The sequence below is a fragment of the Anas acuta genome, chromosome 2 (genome assembly GCF_963932015.1).
Source record: "Anas acuta chromosome 2, bAnaAcu1.1, whole genome shotgun sequence".
NCBI classification, from domain to species: Eukaryota; Metazoa; Chordata; class Aves; order Anseriformes; family Anatidae; genus Anas; species Anas acuta.
Window position 1 is genome coordinate 26338607 of NC_088980.1, and position 21500 is coordinate 26360106.

The 21500-nt window shown below is 36.4% G+C and overlaps 1 protein-coding gene across 6 annotated transcripts in view; it reads right to left on the reverse strand.

The window, feature by feature from the left end:
• SLC25A13 (solute carrier family 25 member 13) overlaps nt 1-21500 on the reverse strand; it is a 98691-nt gene that overhangs the window by 17447 nt on the left and 59744 nt on the right. For all 6 annotated transcript variants that reach the window (XM_068673994.1, XM_068673996.1, XM_068673993.1 and 3 more), the window contains 4 exons: nt 20216-20300; nt 19574-19732; nt 13095-13147; nt 12105-12185 (listed from right to left, as the gene is read on the reverse strand). In XM_068673994.1, coding sequence (XP_068530095.1) covers nt 12105-12185; nt 13095-13147; nt 19574-19732; nt 20216-20300 — 378 coding nt within the window. The remainder of the gene's footprint in view (nt 1-12104; nt 12186-13094; nt 13148-19573; nt 19733-20215; nt 20301-21500) is intronic.

The window sequence follows — 21500 nt, forward strand, 5'->3', positions numbered from 1 at the left end:
CCAGCCACTGCAGGACACTGCAGCACATCAAACAAACGCTAGCTCAATTCTTGCTGCAAGGATATATTCACAAACGCCAATTTGGGCAATACTGACAAGCCAAGAACATTGTAAAGCGAGTAATGAAGCAAAAGAAAGAATTAGTAACTAAGGAAAGAAATTGAGATGAACCTGTCAGTACTTAGAAAGTGAAAACACTATTGAAGAGTAAAACTCTGGCAGAAGCTTTTTCAATTTTGGCAAGAATTCATACAACAAAGCACCCAGGGATTCCAAAGACCAGAACTGCAGATAACTTTTCATTTTTTAAAATCCCAGTGAAACACCACTTTTGGTGTCATTAAGTGCCGTTTGATTCAAGAATCCGAGCTCCACATCGTTATTTGTGCAGCAAGTAAGAGAGAAGGTCTACAATACTGAAAGATGCCATTAATCACGAACTGTTCAATGTTTTTAGAGTGTCAGCCTCCATTTGTTGGTAAGGTATCGTTCAACAGATCTTGAAAGTTAGTCGGATTTAAAACACAATGGTGGGATGCATTTTAGACTCTGAACTAGTCCTAGCACATCTCATTTCATTCACAGTGTACAGCATAAAACATAACCTTTTTGCTACACCGACAGATCCCCAGTTAAAAATTAGAAAAAATAAAAAAAAGGTTACATAATATAGCCTAGGTGTATTCAAACCTTCAAGCTCTATCTGGCCAAATTCATCAGTGTCCTTCTAATTTCTGTTAATTTCTTAATTATAAGGCCTAGCATCTATGCTCTTTCTAGGTTCAGATGTCACAGACTATCCAAAGGGCAACCCCCACACTCCCCACAACAAAAACGACTAAAATAAAATAAATTCCCCTTAAAAACACTTCCATCCAGCCATGTCTAGTATGCGCACGGTATGTGCACATCTTTTTTAAATTATCCAAATGTTAAAAGAATTAATCACAGCTCAGATTAACTATCATTCAAAATAAAAAATAGGCACAGTAATATGGTTTAAATAATGTGCTGAAAAAATGGCAAATCGCACGAACAACTATTCTTGTCTACCACTTAGACTGAGCATACACGGTGTGGTTACAAATTAAAGTCTTTACATAACCCCCAAAATATCCCAAATGTTTCCTATTTTGACCAGAAAAAGCATGCTCTTGTGTAACTCAACTGGTTTTGACTTTCAAATTGGCATAATTTAATTTAACTGCATTTACCAAACCAGAATCCTGGTACATATAAAATTGCTATTCTTATTGCCATCAGAAATTAGAATGATAAATTATTTGGCACATGCACTGACTTCAGTTTTGCACTTAAAACATATTAAGTAAGCACTCAAAACAAAAAACGAGACAGTTTCTTTTACTTGTCTACTCATCTTGCAAAGTCTCAAAAGCAAAAAAAAAATCTTGGAAAGGTTTTTCTGGTGAATTTTAAATTCCTATGTAATAAACAGTACGGTCTATGTATTACAAATATTAAGTGTTCCCACATGCCATCACCCTTTTCTTTTTTATTCCTAAAAGGATAATATCCCAATTGCAAGGTGCTAATATTCATTTGCGAATTTGCTACACCACAGCCATCCCCTAAAATACACTATTTAATGATTCGTATCAACTGATCTAGGTTAGCACAAACAAACTGCTTTCTCTCAGTATGATTCTTGCAGTTCATTGTGCATGACTCCACATGAAGTGGTTCTTTAATACTCACTATGGGAAAACCATATCAAAACTCAAAAGATGACAGCAAAATTGAGTTTAATTTATGATTATTAATGCACCAAAATGTTGAGTAATTTAAAAATCTATAAGATGTTTATAAGTGAATTCCATATTTAGAGAAAGGAAATAGAAACGTACCTGATTTTAAAGGAGAATAAAGGCAAATAATTTCTGAATTTTAACGAATGGGAAGTGTTTAAAGTGCTGGCACACACCAGTGTTTGTGTTTGCATGTCCAACCTGGCTGCGGTGATACTTGGAGCGTCCCATGCTTGTGGCTCTGGCTACATCACACAAGCCTTTCTCTGTTTCAGCTTGCCGTTTGAAAGATGGGGATGCTATTACTGACCCTCCTCACACAAGCGGGCTCGCTGTATTCAAATTTGTAAAGCACTGAGAGCCGTACGCACCAGCCATTACCAAAAACACTGGAACAACTGATGTGAGGACTCCTGGTTTCGTTGCCCACAGAGGACATCTAACGAAAGAGACTGGAAATTTCCAATGGAGTCTTTCTACAAATCCGTCTTGGTACTAGCCCAGCGCACTGCACAACCTTTGTCATCCCCTGAATTTGACCAAAGTTTTACCCCAAAAATCAAATGATGAGTAATTGAATGCGATGAGGCAGACGATACCTGACAGAAGGTCTGGAGAGGAGGGTTTCTGCCACCTGCCTACTTTGCGATGGAGACGAAGGCTGGTTTGCCATCAGCAAACTGCATGGGCAGTTCCAATGGTAACAGGGACAGTTGCCTGGTGGGGAGCTGTTATCACCCTGTTATTTTACCGTCTATGCTGGTAACTGCAGATCCTTACTCTCAAAAGGGAGGGGAAGCAAACTGGAGATGGCTACTATACTCTCTAATGAAATGATTTCTTGCTTGTCTGGTACTGGTAACTCCTATTGTGTTATTCATCATCATAGCATGCAAGTGTCTCTCTCATAAATATTAATGGCCATTTCCTCCTGGTGCTCCTGTGAGGAAAGTACAATGACTCCAGTTTTACAAGCAGGGGATTTAAGGTAAGGAGGTTAATTGTATGCCCAGTGTGTGTGTCCCCCTAGGTTGACTAGTAACAGTCTCCAGATACCCTGATCTCCAGATCAGTAGCTTGAATCACAATAGCATTGTTTCTCTCTTCCGTCTGAGTTTTTACTTAGTGAATGCAATGAAAGAAATCTCATTCATCTATTTTTTTTTTCCAGTCTCTTCAAGGTACTGGTATAAACTGTTGTGGAGAAAACAGACAAAACACAACCAACACGTCATATCATACTGCTCATTTTATTTGGCAAAAAGTTTAACTTTTTATTTGGTAACTTCTGCAGTTAAAAGTTTATGTCCTCATTTTAAACTTTTAAAGCACACTCCCAAAGGTAAGAACTGGGATACTATTTTCTTGGCCAGAATAAACAGTTTAAAGCTCGGGCAAGCTCAAGCTTAATGATTTCTCCATTAAACATCACAAAAATCATTCTGGGATAACTTTTATCAAATGTTTGATGTAGGTAGCTCCCAGTAACACCAATTTTTCTAGACTGAAGTTACAAGCTTGAATACCCCCAACTCTGAATTCCTTATCACCTCTTCCAATGTGTTATTGTTTTGTTTTGTTTTGTTTCCAGCTTTTTAAAGAAACAAACGATCTAATTGGAACAGCAAATCCATTGCTTTTATTATCATGTGATTAAATAAAAACTACAATTTTGGCTTATTTACAGGAGCGAATACCTAGAGCTGGTGCATAATTATCTGAAGGGGCCCACAAAGGGCCCATATTATTTAGAAAGAATTTAACATTTGACCTGATCACAAGCACTTACGGTCTTGTTTGATGTAAAGCAAGAAAACGAAAGAGATACACCCCTCCATCATCCTAGACCTGATACACGCGTTAGCAGAAATCTGCATGCCTATAAAATGTTCAGCGTGTTTTAACATGTGGACAGCTAGCATGCATCCATATGTATGTGAATGTTTATAAATATATTTTTTGTCACTTCTGCAGTTCTTTAACTGTGTACTTGGTATGATATCACCCAACACCTCTCGATGGCAGTATAGCCTTGTACAGTAACACTACTATCTATCACATTCCTCCTTCTACTTTCCTACCCCACAGAACAGAAAGGAGAAGGAGGAATAGTTGAGGTGTTCTGTTGCTTTATTTTTTTGTCCATGGGGAAATACAGCCCACCCTATACTGAAATAATAATTTTTAAAAAGTTTAATAATGACCAGATTAACAACACCCCTGTTTTAAGAAGTCAGAATGTTTTCTTCTCCTTCACATGTCTAAATCACCTTGTAATAAATTTTATTGGTAAATAAACAGGTTTTCACCTGCTTCATTACACTAAGACAAGAAATTTCCATTCTTTTTCATATAACCACATTTTGTGTCTCTCTGAGTCTAGATAAGAAATCAATACACCAGATCTAACCCTCCTGAAGCTTTCAAATATCCATCTGAAAGTTTCATTGTAGGTTCTGAAAATAACCCAACTTGCAATTCAGGAAGGAAATTCTGTTTTCCATCCCAGAAGAAAGTACTAAGTTCTTTGCCTTTCATTACTATTGCTCATTAACTCTTCTAGCAGATCTAATTAACCTTATTTACTACTTTGAGCCCTAGCCTTTTTCTTGTTTTCAGCTAAGAGCATTTAGGGTCAGCCTGGATCTTTCTTCTTTATCCAACTTGTCACATACCATCTTTTAGCGTTTATGGATGAAGAAAGGATTACTACTGCTACGAGAGTGTTAATATTTCCAACAATATCACCCAAGGATGGCAATTATAGCAATTAATGCCAACCATTAAAACACATAAGCAACATATTATACAATTAACCTCTTGAAAAGAAATTGTCTGAAATGTCTTGCTTACTCAGTGGATTTACAAGACGACAGACTGGTGCAAGTTCCTAAATTTCTAGACAACTATTTATCATATCGTCATATGGGATATCACACTCGGTTCCAAGCCTTTATTCCTTGCTGCTTGCCAGATGCAACTTGTTTTCTTGTGCAGTTGCTAGCATACATTAATCCTAATTGAAGTCAAGGTTCCTAAAGTACTGAGCATTGTACAGACACAAAATTAAGATTGTTCCATCATAAAAAATAAATAAATCTAAATTAAAAAGGCACTCAAGAGATTCAAGAATCACCATCCTCATTGCTCAACAAAAGGCAACATTACTAAAAATAAATAATTTAACACAGAATCATTAACTGTAAGGCTTAGAAGGGAGATTTACAGAGTGCCATTGCAGTGCTCCAAACTACCTGTAAAAGTCTTGGTGTTTATGTATCAAAAGATACCAAAAGATATCATCAGATGAATTGTGTCGAGCTGCTGCACAGGTGAGTTCACTGTGGACTTGCCTGTTACTAGAAAAGGTACTGAGTAACAGACATCTGTCCAAAGTGACTGTTTTTCTTATATATTTCAAAGGTGGAAACCTTAATTATGTGGCACTCCGTGTCAAAGGTAAATCACACTGGGTTCTCAAAAGGTTGGTTCTGTGTTACCTTTTTTCAGATAACGCCAGGCTTCAAAAATCCAGACAAGCCATCTTGTGCTATTTTGTGTGCTCTCATCTGCGGTCCTATCTATACAGGATTCTGATAATGCTCTTTAGCAATGGGAGTTCATATAGTAAATACCTTTTCTTCAGACCACGAGGAGATTTCCTGAGCCCTCAATCATCTGCTTTTCACTACCCCGACCAGGCTAGCACAGAAACAGCTTTCATGCTGCTCAGGCAGAACTGTGTTTTTCCCCAGCTAATCTTTCTTGTCTTCCGAGGACAGACTTCTCTTGGTCTGGCAGAGGTTTTAGTCTGGAGCAGCACAAACAGCGAACGCTGCTATAATCATGCACTCTTGTTAATGTCCACATGTACATAAAACGTAAAGCAAGCCTCTTCAAACGTTCCCGTAAATGTGCTCATAAATAGAATTGTAATTAGCCTGAAAAGAAGAACATTCCTGCTACTGCTTCGTACAGATTTGCAAGACTCAGATACAAGTTGTGACAACTTCCCTACAGTAGTTTATTAATAACCGGGCTAAACAGAAACAAACAGGAGTAAGGTTTGTTTATAAGCACTGACCAGCTCCGCGATGGGAAAATAATTTAAAATTGTGGATTTGATATTTTCTGTGTTATAGGTAATTCAGTTCTCAGAAGCCCAGCCAAAAAAAATCAAAGTGGAGCCTTCTTGATTGGCATTATAAAAGCAATTAAGCTACAGACCTGTCAAATATGTTAACATTTGGCTCTGTCTGCTCTACTTGTCTATTTTGACTAGTTGTGGAATCGTTTAATGATTTACAGACCTTTCAAGTCTTAAGGCATGGTAGCTGTATTAAAACTGCGACCCATTATTTCTTGGTCACATCATAAATTACTGTGACATCAATAAATATCTTCCTTTTTCTCTTAGAAAGCTAGATTTTAATTCCTGATTTGAACTTGAGGTTTTGTTTTCCTTTTTTTTAAATTTTATTACTATTTTTGAACTTGCACTGGTAAACACTACAATATTTTACTGCCTGTAAAAGAAGTAGTAACAGGAGAAAGAGATGGGTAATAAAATATAATTGTCAAAACAATTATGTTTTAAGCTATAATGCATCTTCATATAAACTTTTTCAGTCAATATTTCTAATAAAATAGTAAAAAAAATAATGGAAAGAATATGAGGTATGTTTGCTGGCAAAAATGCGCTTTTTAATAGTTCTGAACTGCTCAATAATAAGAAATATATCAGCCTACATCTGTGCACCCTTTTTTGTTTTACAGTTTGTAAAAATTCCACCCCTAATCTGTGTCTCACTTTTTTTCTTTTCCCTTAGGAAGAAGAGATGTGAAAAGGAATAAGAGAGGGGAAGGAAAGGGGGAAAGTAAATGTTAGTTGTTATGGGAAAATACATTTAGAAAAATTTAAAACTGAATGAACTCATCTAAAAGGAAAATTCAAAATAGAGCGATATCATGTTCTGCATAACTTCTGAATTTATTCAGGAAAGTCCAGTTTAAACAGGTATGACCGGGTGAAAGATGCAGCGAACTATTTTTTAAAACATCCAAACCTGCAAGGAAATGTGGGGTGAGGTCAAAGAAAAGCAGGAACCCTACACCAGGAACTTCCCCACCCTTTGGTACAACCTCTGGGAAGGGCTATCATGTTACCCTATGTTGCCTTCCCAAACTTTACTGTAAGGCTTTAAAATAAGATTAGTTGAAAATTTATCCCAGACAATTAAAACAAAGCAGCACTGAAACACAATGGGTTTGCAAACGTGAAGTTAAATTTAAGTCCATATCGAGCTGCTCTTTTTTGTATCAGTTTAAAATTACTTAGAACCAGCATGCTGAAAATAACTACAATTAGTGGTTCAGAGAAGAAAACTATACTTTAAAATATCTAATTAATTACAGTATGCTCTGTTACATTATATTAATTATATTACATATACTTTAAATCTGATTTATTTAACAAAATCAATTATTTGCAGTAAATACTTTTATTTTCATCAAGAAAAAAAAGCATTAGGAGCCTTTTGAACCTTTTTTTAAACAAGAAATGTGACTGCTGGGCTTTTATACGTGTATGTAGAACTGCTCTTTAAAGCAATGGAAGTTACAGTCCCTGGCTACAGGGAGAATAGACATCTTACAACAAATCGGTTAAGAGTACAAGAAAAGAAATGTATGCCATTTGCTTTCAAAGGTACTGTGAGTAATTGTAAAGAAGACCATTATTACTTAAGTATCTCAATAAACCGTACCAAGACTTTACTGTGGTAAGAGTTGCTCAGATTTTTTTTTCAGATATACACTCAGGGATTCCGTCCCTGCCTTCTTAGTGCTCAGTTTCATTTTTATCCATAGCTCACAATTCCTTACCAAATAAATCCGAATTTTATCAGATTTAGGTTTCTGAAAAATGAAAACAAGAATAACACCTTCAATATCGTTTAGCCTCCAACTTAGAAATGTCTGAATTTTTCTAAGTTAGAGATCTAGGAAGTGTAGCAGTTGTAGTCCATCTCTCTACCTCAAATACAATGCAAAAGAGAAAATGCAGCTCAGATGTGGACTTATCTTTACTGCTCTCTCAAACATAAAATAAACGTTGTAAGTAGCTTAATAAAACTATTTGCACTGGACTGGTTATTTGGCACAATTCACCTGGAATTTCACATCGTATTCCCTCATAAAAATTAATTCTGGACAGGATTTTGCACTTTCTAGATGAACTCCGTCTTAACCATATCTAATTTTTATGTTCCATGGCAGAGTTGAGGTTGTCCAAGCAGGTCCAATATGTTTCAACTTTATGATGATTACTATAAAGTCTCTAGAAATATGCCTAAAATTGTCTTGACAGCTTAAATAAAAGCAGATCTGTACGGGGTCTGTAATTGTACTGTGCTACATGATTTAAACTAGCTAATAGTGAGCACACACTGAGCAGCTGGGAAGGAAAAGACTGCGTGCACTTGGAAAGAGGAGGGAGAGCAGAAGGAAAGGTTACAAAGCAAAATGTTTCTCCCTTTTCTTGCACAACATTAGGCCTCCAATTTACCTATATAATTGTATTGCTATAAGCAGACAAGTCCATGTATATTATATAGCTGTTTCTTTTCAGCCATGCTATAATACTTCTCCTGTTTTTCTTAATGTGTGTATTTTCTGATCGCTCTTTATTTTCAATCTTTGCATTTCTTCCACTGTTAATTCCAGAAACACGGTGTGTATTTTTCAATTAAACGTGAAACTGCTTCATATATTTAAGGAAATAAGCAAAATGATTGTCTCATCTAAAACCGTAGTGGTAACTAAGTAGCTAGCATTTCAAAACCCCCAAAATAACCTTTATGACACTTTTACAGATAGTTTTAGTTGTTTAATATAACCTGACAATAGGAATAATAACCAGTGCTGTATCAAAAAATATCAGATTATTTTTAAATGAAGCTTTTCAGTAATTAGGTTGAAGAGAGCAACTAAAGCAATAAAATCAGTTGGAGTAGTTGTTGTTTGTTGTTGTTTTTTTTTTTTTTTTTTTAATATAAATTAAAGACCATTAAAAAAAGAGTACAAGATTATTGCCACTGTAAATAAAGAGACTTTAGGCTGCACTTAGAGCTTACCCAAATTCATCCTTTTATCTAAAAATCCCTGAAGGTAAGTTACAGCATCAGCAGAAATCAAGCCTAACATTTTTTGCACTTTTTCATTCGAGGAGGTTAAGTCAGATTTGTCATTTAGAGGCTTAGCAGATCATAGCCCTACAGTATCATTACACTACATCTTGGAACCAGAGCTTTTTACTGGTCTAATAATGGTAAGGGCTATATAGGATTCGCATGAGTGATAAGAGTCCTAAATACACAGGAGAGACCAGTGTTCTTGGTGGGTGTCAGTCATCGTACAAATCTTTTCCTATATATTTACATAGGTAACAAGTCCTATAGGCACTAGGAAAAAATCTTACAGAGGAGATGGAAATTTTGAGTCAGCGATTAACATAACAACCCTCCTTAAGATTCTGTATAAAAATATCCAAGCCGTACTTTTAATTGTATTCTTGAGGGTCTCAAAAAAAAAAAAAAAAAAAAAAAAAAAAAAAAAAGCCTCAACCTATCACTTTCATCTTCACATAATAAAAAGCTATGAAACAGGCTGTTAACTGAACTAAGTGCCACGAGGTCAGGGAGTAAAGGATCTTTCTATTTTCTTCTTTTCTTCTTTTTTTTTTTTTCAGGAGAGAAAACAGTTTACAAAACAGAAAAAGACTTGTTCAGTGAAACAATCAGCTTTAGTTGCAAGTGCAAAAGTCAGCCATGTGTACTAATTCTCAGTAATTATGATGCAAAGAGCGCTCCTTAGGGACTTAAAAGTCAACGACTGGCAATGGTTGGGCGACCAGCAGAGTGGAGCTGCTCAGGTGATACTGACCCCTTCAAAGCCCTTTATGTTACTAAACAGCCAAAACCATCCAAGTATCTGCCTGGTGCTCCTTTTCTTAAGTAACAATGCTGTAATGCACTTACAGGACTGGAATTTAAACCCTTAAAACCTAGCACGAATCCCCCCACAAAATCCTTGCTTAAGCGATGAGTGCACTCTGGGGAAATATAAGCAGAGAAAAAGGAAAATTTAACATCTGTGTTTGTAACACAATCACAGCTGAGAACTGGATGTGGAGCCTGGAAAGTTGATAGGGCAGGTTTCTTTTAAAAAAATTCATCCTACTTGGCTGCCCCTTCTTAGACTAACACATCATGCTCTCTTCTGTCTTCTTGCCTCCCACATACACGATTACTACATTTTGGAATGAGGTAAAATCCAAGGCTGAAAATTTTCAAAAGCATTCAACAGTGTCCTTACTGTTTCCATCGGAATCACAAGCTTCACACTAACTTAAACTGGGACAAAAAGTTAGGCCAGTCCTTCACTGAAAGCTTGAGGAGAACGCCTGCCTTTGGCATCTCACATTTTATGCATATATTTACACCACGAGAGAAAAATTCATCTCCTTTCCCCAAAACACCAGGCACCACTTGTAATGACAGCCTCTGTTGCCAGTCTGAATTCAGTTTAAAATTACAAACAAATAAATAAATAAAATAAACCCACAAAGACCACCTGCAGAAGAGACGAGTCGCAGCCTACCTGGCCTGGCACCAGCCTATGCCCTTAAGCAGAGCACTTGGGTTAAAAGGAAACCCGGGGCACTCTGCCACCGCACGTCTACTGCCAGAACCTTATGCAGCATCCCATGCCTAACGTGTATTTCAAATACCAAATATGACAAGCCAACGCTTACAGAATGTTTAAGACACATCTCGAGCCACCTATCTCTTCAAGCAGATCCCCAGTTTGCAGGGAACTACTGGCAAAAAGCTTGCTGCAGTACTCGTGAATGACAGGTCTCTGTAAAGAGTGCTTTTTCTACCGCATTAAAAAAATTCACAGCAGTCTGTAAAAATAAAAACTCTAGATCAAATGGCATTTTAAATGAAAATTTTGCTGAGTTTCTATGGCTGCTATGTTCATAAGATGTTTTATTAGTGTAAGGGGCAAATACTTTTTCCTCTGCAAGTACTTTATTGCATTTTTCCTTCATTTACAGCATGCGTTTTATTTAGGGCTTTAGAGACCCACATTCTTCTTCACTCCCCCCGCCCCCCTTCTTCTCCCCTGAATGCTCCTAAAGTTACAGAACAAGGGATCCTACCTGGCAGTCTACAACAGGTCAGTGATCAAACAGAGGGAGCAGTGAGACAGCAGCCAAATCCTGCCCCATCTCCTGAGAATTACAGAAAGCCGGGGCTTCTCAGCCTGCAACGTAATCAAGCCACTGCACCCTGAGGCTTAGATAATCGCAGCATGCTCTCCGCAAGCACACACACAACAGATGTCTGCACCTACTGAGGCTAAGACACAAGCAGTTGTTTTTAAGTTGCTGCTCAGTCTACATTTTCAACACAGGTAGAAGCTGCTTGAAAATGTGACCTCATCTGTCTTATGACAACAGAAACAAAGATAGATTGAAAATATACCAACATCGCTCTGCCCCAGTGATCAAAGCCAGTTTAAATAAACAGTGTTCTTTATCTGTAAAGTGCACTGGTCTTTGAACAACTATTCATGTTACTTCAAGTATTTGCATTTGCTAGAACAAAATCAATATGCCAGATAAAGTAAGCTGTAATGTGAACAGACAGAACTAGACCAAAATGTGAAGTATTATCATTTACCCAGTAATATACCAGTTGTTCATTAAGATACTACTCCGTGCAAGGAAAACAATCTTAAAAACGTAGTGGGTTTTAAGTACAGCCTACATTCAGGAATGCATTATGCACTGAGTTAACATTACACAGCCTACGTCTGCTACGAACTCAAAAGAAGCATGAGTAGTTTTTGCCATTTCAAAAAGCCAGTATCACTGCAAAAAGTGAAAATTAGTGGGCACAATAACACATCAGGAAAGAAGTGACGTGGCAGAGTGGGTGCCACGAAGTAGTAACTAATTATTAACTTCTGGAAAGGTTAGCATGAATCCTCTTTAGGCCATAAGCTACAGCCAGCATTCATAAAGACACATTCTTTATTAAGGAAACAAACTCTAAGCTGTGAGAATTATACAGCGCAGTTAAAAGACACGATGCACAGAAACATTTACCCTTTCATCAAGAGCGGCTGGCCTATCTAGGAAAGAACTGAGATGCTCTAGCAGAGTCTGCTCTTGAACCGGATCTGTGGTTAAACAGAAGCCTTAGTCCACATAGTTAGCCTTACACACTGTTCTTTCATGTATCTCATAGGAAGGAAATTAAAGATACTTACACAGCCACCAGCAAGAATTTCTGCAGCCAGCGGGACAGAGCCATCTTTACTCATAAACTTATCTCTCACAAAATCATTAACCTTAAAAAACAAACATTTATGAAAGTTGATAAATTAAAAGGTTGGAGAAAACACTCATGAGCTGCAAATTTTGTGCAACTGAAAATGCAAATACAACCATGAAGCTACCAAGCTAACAGATGTTAGATAAACCAAATGACATATTGCAAAGTTAGCTATGATTTTCTTTCCAACAAAGATTTTCAGCATTCAGTAATGAATGACTGGGAAAAAATGGGAAGTCAGTAATGAAATAATATAATTGCTGTCTAAAAATTAATGATAAACTCACTTAAGATTTTTTAAATATTCACTACATTTGGAAATTTAAGCATAAATCCAAATTAGTATCAGAATGTTTAATAATTTTTAATGCAATAGTAATTCCATTAACAACAATAAGTACCTTTCTGTTTTTAAAATGCATTCTACTAGTTTTTATGAATAACCAGTCATTGAAATTGGGATATAATGCAATTTTTACCAACACTTCACTACATGTTCAAATAATTTCCAGTAGTGCAAAAATCAAACATTAAACTACATGGAGAAACAACAACTAAAGCCCACAAAACCCAATAAATAGTTACTAAATTTTTGCTCAGGCCTGAGCTATTTACAAATAGGATGATAAGATGAAGAAATTAAGTAAGCTTGTTATATTTTGGAGCAAATCCAAACAATAAGTTTTCAGTAAAATTCTTAAAATATACATGTAAGTATGTGACTTGTGTGCCACCTGTAACGTTTGCAAGTGAGATATAAATAGTTGGTTTGTGCGTTTGTAATTAAGTTTCTATCAAGCAAAAATGATGGAATGCAGTGTACCATGTAGCTGACACATTAAAAAAAAATCTTTAACACGCTAATTGTAATTAGACAGATTTTAAAATGTGGAGAAATGTGAAAATAATCCATTTGCAAACTTACGGTAAGTTTTATGGCCTTCTCTGGTGCTACTCCTAATAGCTGTGGTAACAGACCTGCAACGTGGAAAAGGAGAATTCAATGCATCAAGTAACTTGGTATTAACTAAACAAATCAACAAATGTATGTAGAGATCACCACCTAGAAACGAGCAATTTTTGCAGCGATTTTGTGTTATTAGATTTAATGAGAGTACTTAAACATTCCATTTTGAGAACAAACTTTGTGCTACCACTTCAAGTCAGATTAACTTCCTACATACACCATAGCTACTTTAGCTTTTTTAAATCTGTGATATTAGCTTGCTTTACACTTAAACACCAATACAGATTTTGCCAACTATGTTTCAGTACTTTGTGCTACACTAACATTTATTTTTTGCATCTTCACAGAAAAATGTTTGAAGACCTTCTAATGAATTCTTACGATATAAGATGTATTTATATTAAAAGTCATGTGTGCATTACCTTTTTCTGGCAAAAACAGTAGCACTAGATGGTAGGATCCAAGGGGAAAAGAATCAAAATAATGCAAAACATTCAAGCATGTATGACTGCATTCTTGAGCACTTTGCCCAGTTAACTCACCAGTTCTTAAATTATGCTACTTTCTTCCCGGGTATGGAATTTCCTGTTTTATTTTGTTAGAAGTGATGCAGTATAAACTGGAAGTGGGAATCTGACTACTGGTTTCACTTGCCTGAAGTGAATAGACTGTATCTCGTTTGGGCAACACAACCTAAAAACATGCAGAGCTTACCAAGTAAGCCTGGGGCTAGAATGGTGTTGTAAGCGTTCACAAGGATAATGAAATTAAGGCACCATTCAAATGACACAGGCTAGAATAGGCTGCTGGTGCAGACCCCTTTGTTTTAGCAGCTCAGGCAGCACCTCTGGGTACTTTCTACTAAGTCTGATATTTGCAGGTCTCCATGGTTTTCTTTTTGGAGAAAAAGAGACAACAATTAAGGTTCCACCTCTAAGAGCTCACTTGCTGAAAAGCATTTTCCCAAAAAGCTAAACATCAGAATAACAAAGAAAAATGAACATGCACTGGACTAGCCTATTCTTCCATTCTGCTACCATCTATCAATTTACTGGTTACTACCAGTTACTGGTTAGTTTCCTTAACAAGGAAAAGATGGCAGAGAATAGCACCATTTGGCTTGCGGGAGCCAAAAAGTCAGCCATATTTATAAACTATCGCCTTTAAAATTTTGCCCCTGTATTAGTATTTTTGTTTTTAAAGCGTCAAAAAGAGTAATTAATTGCACATACAGCTGATACACATACACACCTAACAGTTATCTGAGAAAACCACGTTGAAATATGATCACATGGCTGAATATTCAAACAAAAGAGTGCAGTAATACTAAGTTCACATACGGTTGCTCAGAAGAAGAGATTTTGCTAAGTATAATTTCAAAATTTGAGTTTCGGAATCAATTTTAGTTGCATAGTTGACTTGAATTCAAACCTCAGTGAAAAAACATTAAAACCATCACAACTGTATGACTGAATATTGTACATCTGTCACACTAAGAATAAAAGCAAGGATATACACTGAATATAATTTTTACAGCTTTAATCTTATAAAGACCAAATTCTCTTTGTATCTGTTACAATATTAACCTAAATTTACATCTATGGGACAGATGTGGCTTTGTACAGACATTTTTGCTATTGAATTTGTATCTGCGGTGATTAAAAAGACACTGTCTCCAGCTAAGAGAGGTAGAAGAACTCTTCATTTGCTCTCATACCTATGTAATAAAGCTATTTCCAAGTGGTACCTGTGCATTCTATACATTATGATTATCACAACTCAATTCTCTTTATTATTTATCCTTTTGATGGAAGCCCTGAAACACTGTTGAAAGAGTTCTGAGCAGAATAGAGATGCTAGGCTTGAGAAGAAAGATAGCACATCTAGGGACACGTAAGAAAATGCTATTTTTCTGTTGGGGTTATCCTGACATGCTGAGCATTTTTCAATATCACTGTGCATTAGCAGATCAGCAATGTGTCACATGCACAGATGTAGGACAGGCTCAGAATTGTCTTAAAAAACTGTATGCTCTTGTAACATTCCAGAATAACATTTTGCACAACGGCAGCCTGCTAGTATAGAATATAGCAAACACATTATACAACCCATTTTTATATATCCAGTGCTCTTTCATAGTTCTTTACGTGAGAAAGATTACTGAAAGCTACATTCAGAGTTACTTACTGAAAGCAGCCTAAATATAACCGAACAATATACATGCAAGAGCTCATCCAGCTCAGTTGTGGTGATGGTATTGAGCAAGTCTTATTTGGTCAAAGAATTTTTCAGACTTAACAGTGAAACTTCAGCTTCACATCGTGTAATGAACATCATCTTCCCGTGGTATTAGAAAAACCTACAGAGTGGAGGAGCTGTTGCTCAGTGTAGGTTAAATAGTTGAAACCATTTGGACATATGATGTTAAGGTGGGAACAGAATACTGCAACATTTTTCTATTACAGGATTCATATGAGAAATTGGGCAATTAATTTCCAGCTGCCATTTAAGCACGGCTCGATCAGACTGCAAACAGGGTATTTATTTCATGAAGATGAAGGAAAGCTAGAGGAAAGCTTCTGCCATGGTCTTGTATCATTTGCATGGGAGTCCATCGAGAATAATGAAGTTGGATCATGAATGAATGAATGGATGTTAAGATCTAAGATCAGAAGGCATCAGGGGTCACTGCAGTGTTAGAAGCGCCATCTTAAGAAATAAAACTAACAGGTTCCTTAACAGTTAATGATCACAGGTAACAGTCTTCCACAGCATTTCCTGTCTTTCTCATCCTCTTGGTGAAGTGGTATTAACCAAAATGAAAATCGCTACTGAACATTTTAATGAGCTGCATTTTATCTCTGGTATTTTTATTTTCCATAAAAATTCTATCAGGTATAGATGAAATAATCTCTAAATCTCACTGCTTAAGACTGTGAAGCATTCTGTGACTCATTAGGTAGACACAAAATTAAAATAATATTAAGAAATATAGGTGACCTCATCAGTTGGAAGAGATGTTGACAGATTACAGCTTCCAAAATTTCCTTGTATTTGCATATATATAAATACCTGCAAGTTTCTAAATACATATTTCAGGTATAAATGTAGCCACAACAGTAAATTATAGGTACCTCAGATGAATTTTCTTTTAAGCCATGCAGAGAAAGAGAGATGAAAATTCTATCTCAGATGCACAGTCTTAACAAAAATTAATGTAACAATGCAGCATTCAAATAATGGATATCATAAAGTTAACGATTCTAAAGCAGTCGATATCACATTTGGTTTTTTAAAAAAATCAAAGCATCTTCTCAGTAGAAATGCTGATTATCCTTAGAACCAAATTTGCATTAAACAGAATTTAGCGCTCTCTGTACATCCACAAGATGGTGTAATTTATCCTTATCTGAGATGGTGGTTTACAACATGGTGGTTTTGCCCTTTTCCAGTTTGGAATAAAATAATGATGAAGAAAAAAAAATCAGTTCACTTCACTGGATGTAACTATGTGCCTTGTATTAAAAATATCCTCTGAAATGGCTGGGTTCAGAGTAGGGTTTGTAATTCCTGCTGGCTATCTTGCAGTGTGGTATGACAAACAGACCACTGCTCCAAATGTTTCTACAAGTTTTTTTTGTTGTTCTTTTTTTTTTTTTTTCCTTAAAGGTTTTGCATCACTATTCAGCTAAGTAGGAGAAAACTACCAATTACTGCTCCCTTCTCCAGTAGAAGAAAAAAAACGTGCTTAACTCTGAATGCCACACAGTATAAGAAAGAACAGCAGTTACTGACAAGGAGCAAAAGGTGATGTACTTCAGTTTGTCTTAGCTAGCCTGGTAACTAAAATTAGAATTACATGATTCATGCTATAACTTTACTGCGCTACATTGTGTAAACATACTAATGTTTAAAATGCTCCTTGCAAATTTTCCCATCCTCTCTCAAGCTTAACTGGAAACCTTTATTCTGCACGTGGTTGCTCAGCTTTCTCCGACATGATCTACTTAGAAATTAGGCACGAGTCTGAATTTATGGAAATGTGCAGAGGAAGCTCCAAATTCTTAGGAAGCTTTCAGCATTTGACTCTTCTTAATGAGAGAAGTTAAATCAGGCTGCCTTTTAAGTAGAGAATCTGTACAAGTGCAGGTCTCAATTTGCCTCTGAATGATGGTGTTCTTTGCCATTGCACAATTTCTCCTATATAATCCAGAAATGAGATTATTGTCTTGGGTTTAGAAGACCAGCACCACCAAACTGTCTGGGATTTTACTATTCTGTATGCCTAGGAAGACTGAAAAGTAGCAAAGGGGATGCAGAATGGAAAACCAAGCTATACTGATGGAGGCTTCAATATTTTCCTGAATTTGGCAATGAAAGATCACTCCAAAACCACAACAAACAAATTGAATTAAGAATCCACATTTTTTACATTTCTGAGTGTTTTTTTTTTCTGGGTGAAAAATCACCATAGTTCAGAACTTACATAAGACAGGAGTGGATGGATGGTTGTGGAGTTCTGCATATTTATTCTTTCAGGATCATGGAAAAAGCAAGCATACATTTGCAGGGAATATATTTTGTTCTTTAGCCAATAACTGAGACTTTTTATGATCCCGATTGCTATAAACCCTTATAAAATGGAAACCATGTCAATACCCTTTATTAAATTACTAGGCCTACTCAAAAAATGGTCTCAGTCACAATCGATAACAAGAGTCTTCCCTTCTCCAATTGTGCTGAAAGAATGACAAAGTCTGTATTTTGTGGAGAAGCTCTTTAGCCAACTTCCAGCAACTCAGATCATATATTACAGAGTGCCCATGTATCACAACACTTTTAGAGTTGTTTCACACTTTGTCTTATGCAACTGTTAGTGTGTTTTGTTTTTCCATTTTGTTTGTTTGTTTTCCCCTTTCAGGTGCATACAGCTTTGCCACACCATAACTTGTTCTACTGAATTTATTCCTCTTTCCTGACTCAACTGTTTTTAGAAATTCAGTTCAGTCATTACAATATTCTCATTTTCAAAAATTAAAAAAGTTCCTAAGCAAGATCACTAAAAATAAATAATGCAAATTTCAAATCCACCCCAATAAACATGGCAGATAGGGGAAAGATATCTCAGTAATGCAGATACTGGAAATATAGAATCATAGAATATCCTGAGTTGGAAGGGACCCTTAAGGATCATCAAGTCCAACTCTTGACACCGCACAGGTCTACCCAAGTTCAGACCATGTGACTAAGTGCACAGTCCAATCTCTTCTTAAATTCAGACAGGTTCAGTGCAGTGACCACTTCCCTGGGGAGCCTGTTCCAGTGTGCAACCACTCTCTCTGTGAAGAACCCTCTCCTGATGTCAAGCCTAAACTTCCCCTGCCTCATCTTAACCCCGTTCCCGCGGGTCCTGTCGCTGGTGTTAATGGAGAAAAGGTCTCCTGCCTCTCGACACCCCCTTACGAGGAAGTTGTAGACTATTATTATATAATTTGCTTTATCTCTTCGACAGAAAAGAACTACAGACAAATGCACAGAATTCAGTAGTTTATGTTTCTTTATAGCTACTTCTGACTTACCTGAACTTACATCACTGACACTGTAATGGTGACAAGGACAAAATAAAAAATCCATCACTTGACTGTGGGCAATTACCTAAGATGTCCAAAGTGAGGATGATTTAGTTCCTGGACCAAGTAGATGAGCTTTTGGAGCTTTCTCCATTGACTATAAAGGGAGCTTGGAACAACTAATTTCATAACTTGGGAATAATGGTTACATATATTAAGCTAAGTGGGTTGATCCCAGCTAATCTCTCTGGCTGACTCAACACTGACAAGCTCAGAAGAGGTATACATAAAACTTGATAAAGATGACAATTCCCAGTGATCAGTGAAGCACATGGAACTGGTTCAAAGAGATTTGATTTGTCACAAGAGATATCACAAAAGGAGATCTGGTTAATAACAAGGTGCCATATTTTCAATACAGTTGTATGCTTTTAATAGTAAGAAAACAGATGAGAAAGAACACTGAAAAAAACAACAGAACAGAACAAAACAAAACCAGAAAGGATGATTTGTCTAACTTCTTACTAAACAGGACAAAACATTCTTGGTACTGAGGACTGCTAAGGGAATGAAAACTTGACTAATAGTATAGTTTTGCTACAGGAAATTGCTGCTGCTACCCTATTGCAGATGAGGAAGGCAAGGACAGAAAGGTCCCACAAAGACATTCTCATTACAATGTTTTAATTATCAATAAGTTCACAGACAGTTCAGCTAGAATAGGAATGCAAATCAATATGAGATTTTAAATGAAGCAAAAGTACAAGCCAGACAAAATTGAAGTCTTTACAAAATGGTCTTAAAAACCCTTTGTTCCCCTGAACTCTTCATTGTATCTTATTAGTATATGCCACCTTTCAAACTTACCTCTATAAAGCCCAAAGAAACCTTCATAACGTAGCACTTTCTTGAAGCAATCAAAGCTGTTTTTATACATAAGTTCTCCCACAAAAGAGCCTGTAGAGCGCTGGTTTTGCATACGAGTTTTTACCAAATCAATTGGGTAGACTGCCGTGGCTCCAACAGCTGCAAATAAAAATCAAGCTGTAAGAAAATAATGATTTGTGGTGTTTGACTGCAACTGTCATCTTCCACATTTCTCTCTCTCTCTGCACTTGGTTTTATCTTTTTTTTTTGTTTTTCTCCTTATTATGTTCTGGATATATAAAACTACCACCCACAATTTTAACCAAAAGCGTTTCTTGACCCTACTTCATTATTAATCTGATTCTTCTGAAACTGGTTTGGTGACAAAATTAAGTAGAAATACCACCCCCAAGCTCCAACAATTTTCCATAAATTCCATAAATTCTTGTAGACCAGACCACCTCTTCCTCTTCTATCTTATAGTCATCCCAGTCCTCACATGTGGATTCAAGGGAAAGATGGGGAAGCCTTCCACACTCAATTGAAAGGCAGAAGTGGAGAAGGGGAAGAAGTGCAGAAGAAAAAAAAAATACAAGCAAAAACCAGTGAAGATGAATTCTATTTTGCTCAGCCATGACTAACCTCCAGCTACTGAACCAAGGGCAAACCTGTACGCTGATTCTGCAATCTGGATGAGAACAGGTCGAGACACATCACCCGGAGCTTTCTGTTGAGACAGGATTTAAAATAAAAGAAAGAACAAGAAAAATAATCAGACAATTGTATTTCACAAGGGAACATTTCATGATTAGACAGTATACAGATACCTGGAGAAAATCCCAGAATACATTGGAGATTTTGTTTTTAATTATTATTTCTTTTCAATACATTTCTAAGCATCATATAGTACAGCCTCTTCAGTTTGGGACAGAAAATACAAGAAAGACTGATGCTACAAGAAATTATACAACTCTAAAATCAACGATCCAAATATGCATGTAAAAGGGCACACATATTACACCTTAGGTTATTAATTTTCTACAGCTAAAAGCAACTCCAGTTTGGCCAAAAATAGGTGTGCCTATTACCTCTCAGGCTGTCAAAGCATGTACGTGAGCATTATTCATATACATTTGCTCAAGGACAATAGGGTTTCATAAAATACCCCTACAATTTTAGTTTTCTTACATGCCATGAGCATTAGATTCACCTGAATGAAAAATAAATTTCAGAACTGCTCCAGATTAAAAATTGCTATCCAATGAGAGAACATATATATATATATCAGTAAAAATATATCAGAAAATATATCTGTATAACAAAAATTATGCAGGGTCCTTAGTTCTTCTTATATATATTTTTTTGAAAAATAGATTATACATATAGATTTTTTTCTGAAATATATATAGATTTTATATACTTTTTTATTTTTCTCTGAAAATAAGTTTAGGTTTCAGCTAATACTCCAATCTATCTGGAATTGGCCAAAAAACAAGATGAAGGCATCAATGTAGCTGAAAATCATTTCAGTTTGAGCATCAAGCAGATGACATTAAAAAGGAACTGGATGGGAAAACCAAAAGGTAGAGGCAGATACGGAGAAATGGTGAGATTTTAAGCAGGTTCATATGTCCTAGCCTCTTAAAATGGCATAAATTATATTGGCAAAGACAGTGGCCCCAAAGCAAAAATTGAAGATGTTGCTCCTTTCATAACTCTGCATTTTTGGCTACATTTTACTGCCACCTATTGTAACTTATGTTACTTGATCTTAGGTCCAAGCTTTTAACTCCTTTAGGAGTCTTCTAGGAATAGACAGCCAGCTTTTGGGAGCCTACTCATTTGAATTCACCCCAGCAGAGTCAACATTTAGTCACTGCTCAAACAAACAGAAAACCACCATCCTAGATACTGTCTTGGAGTTGTG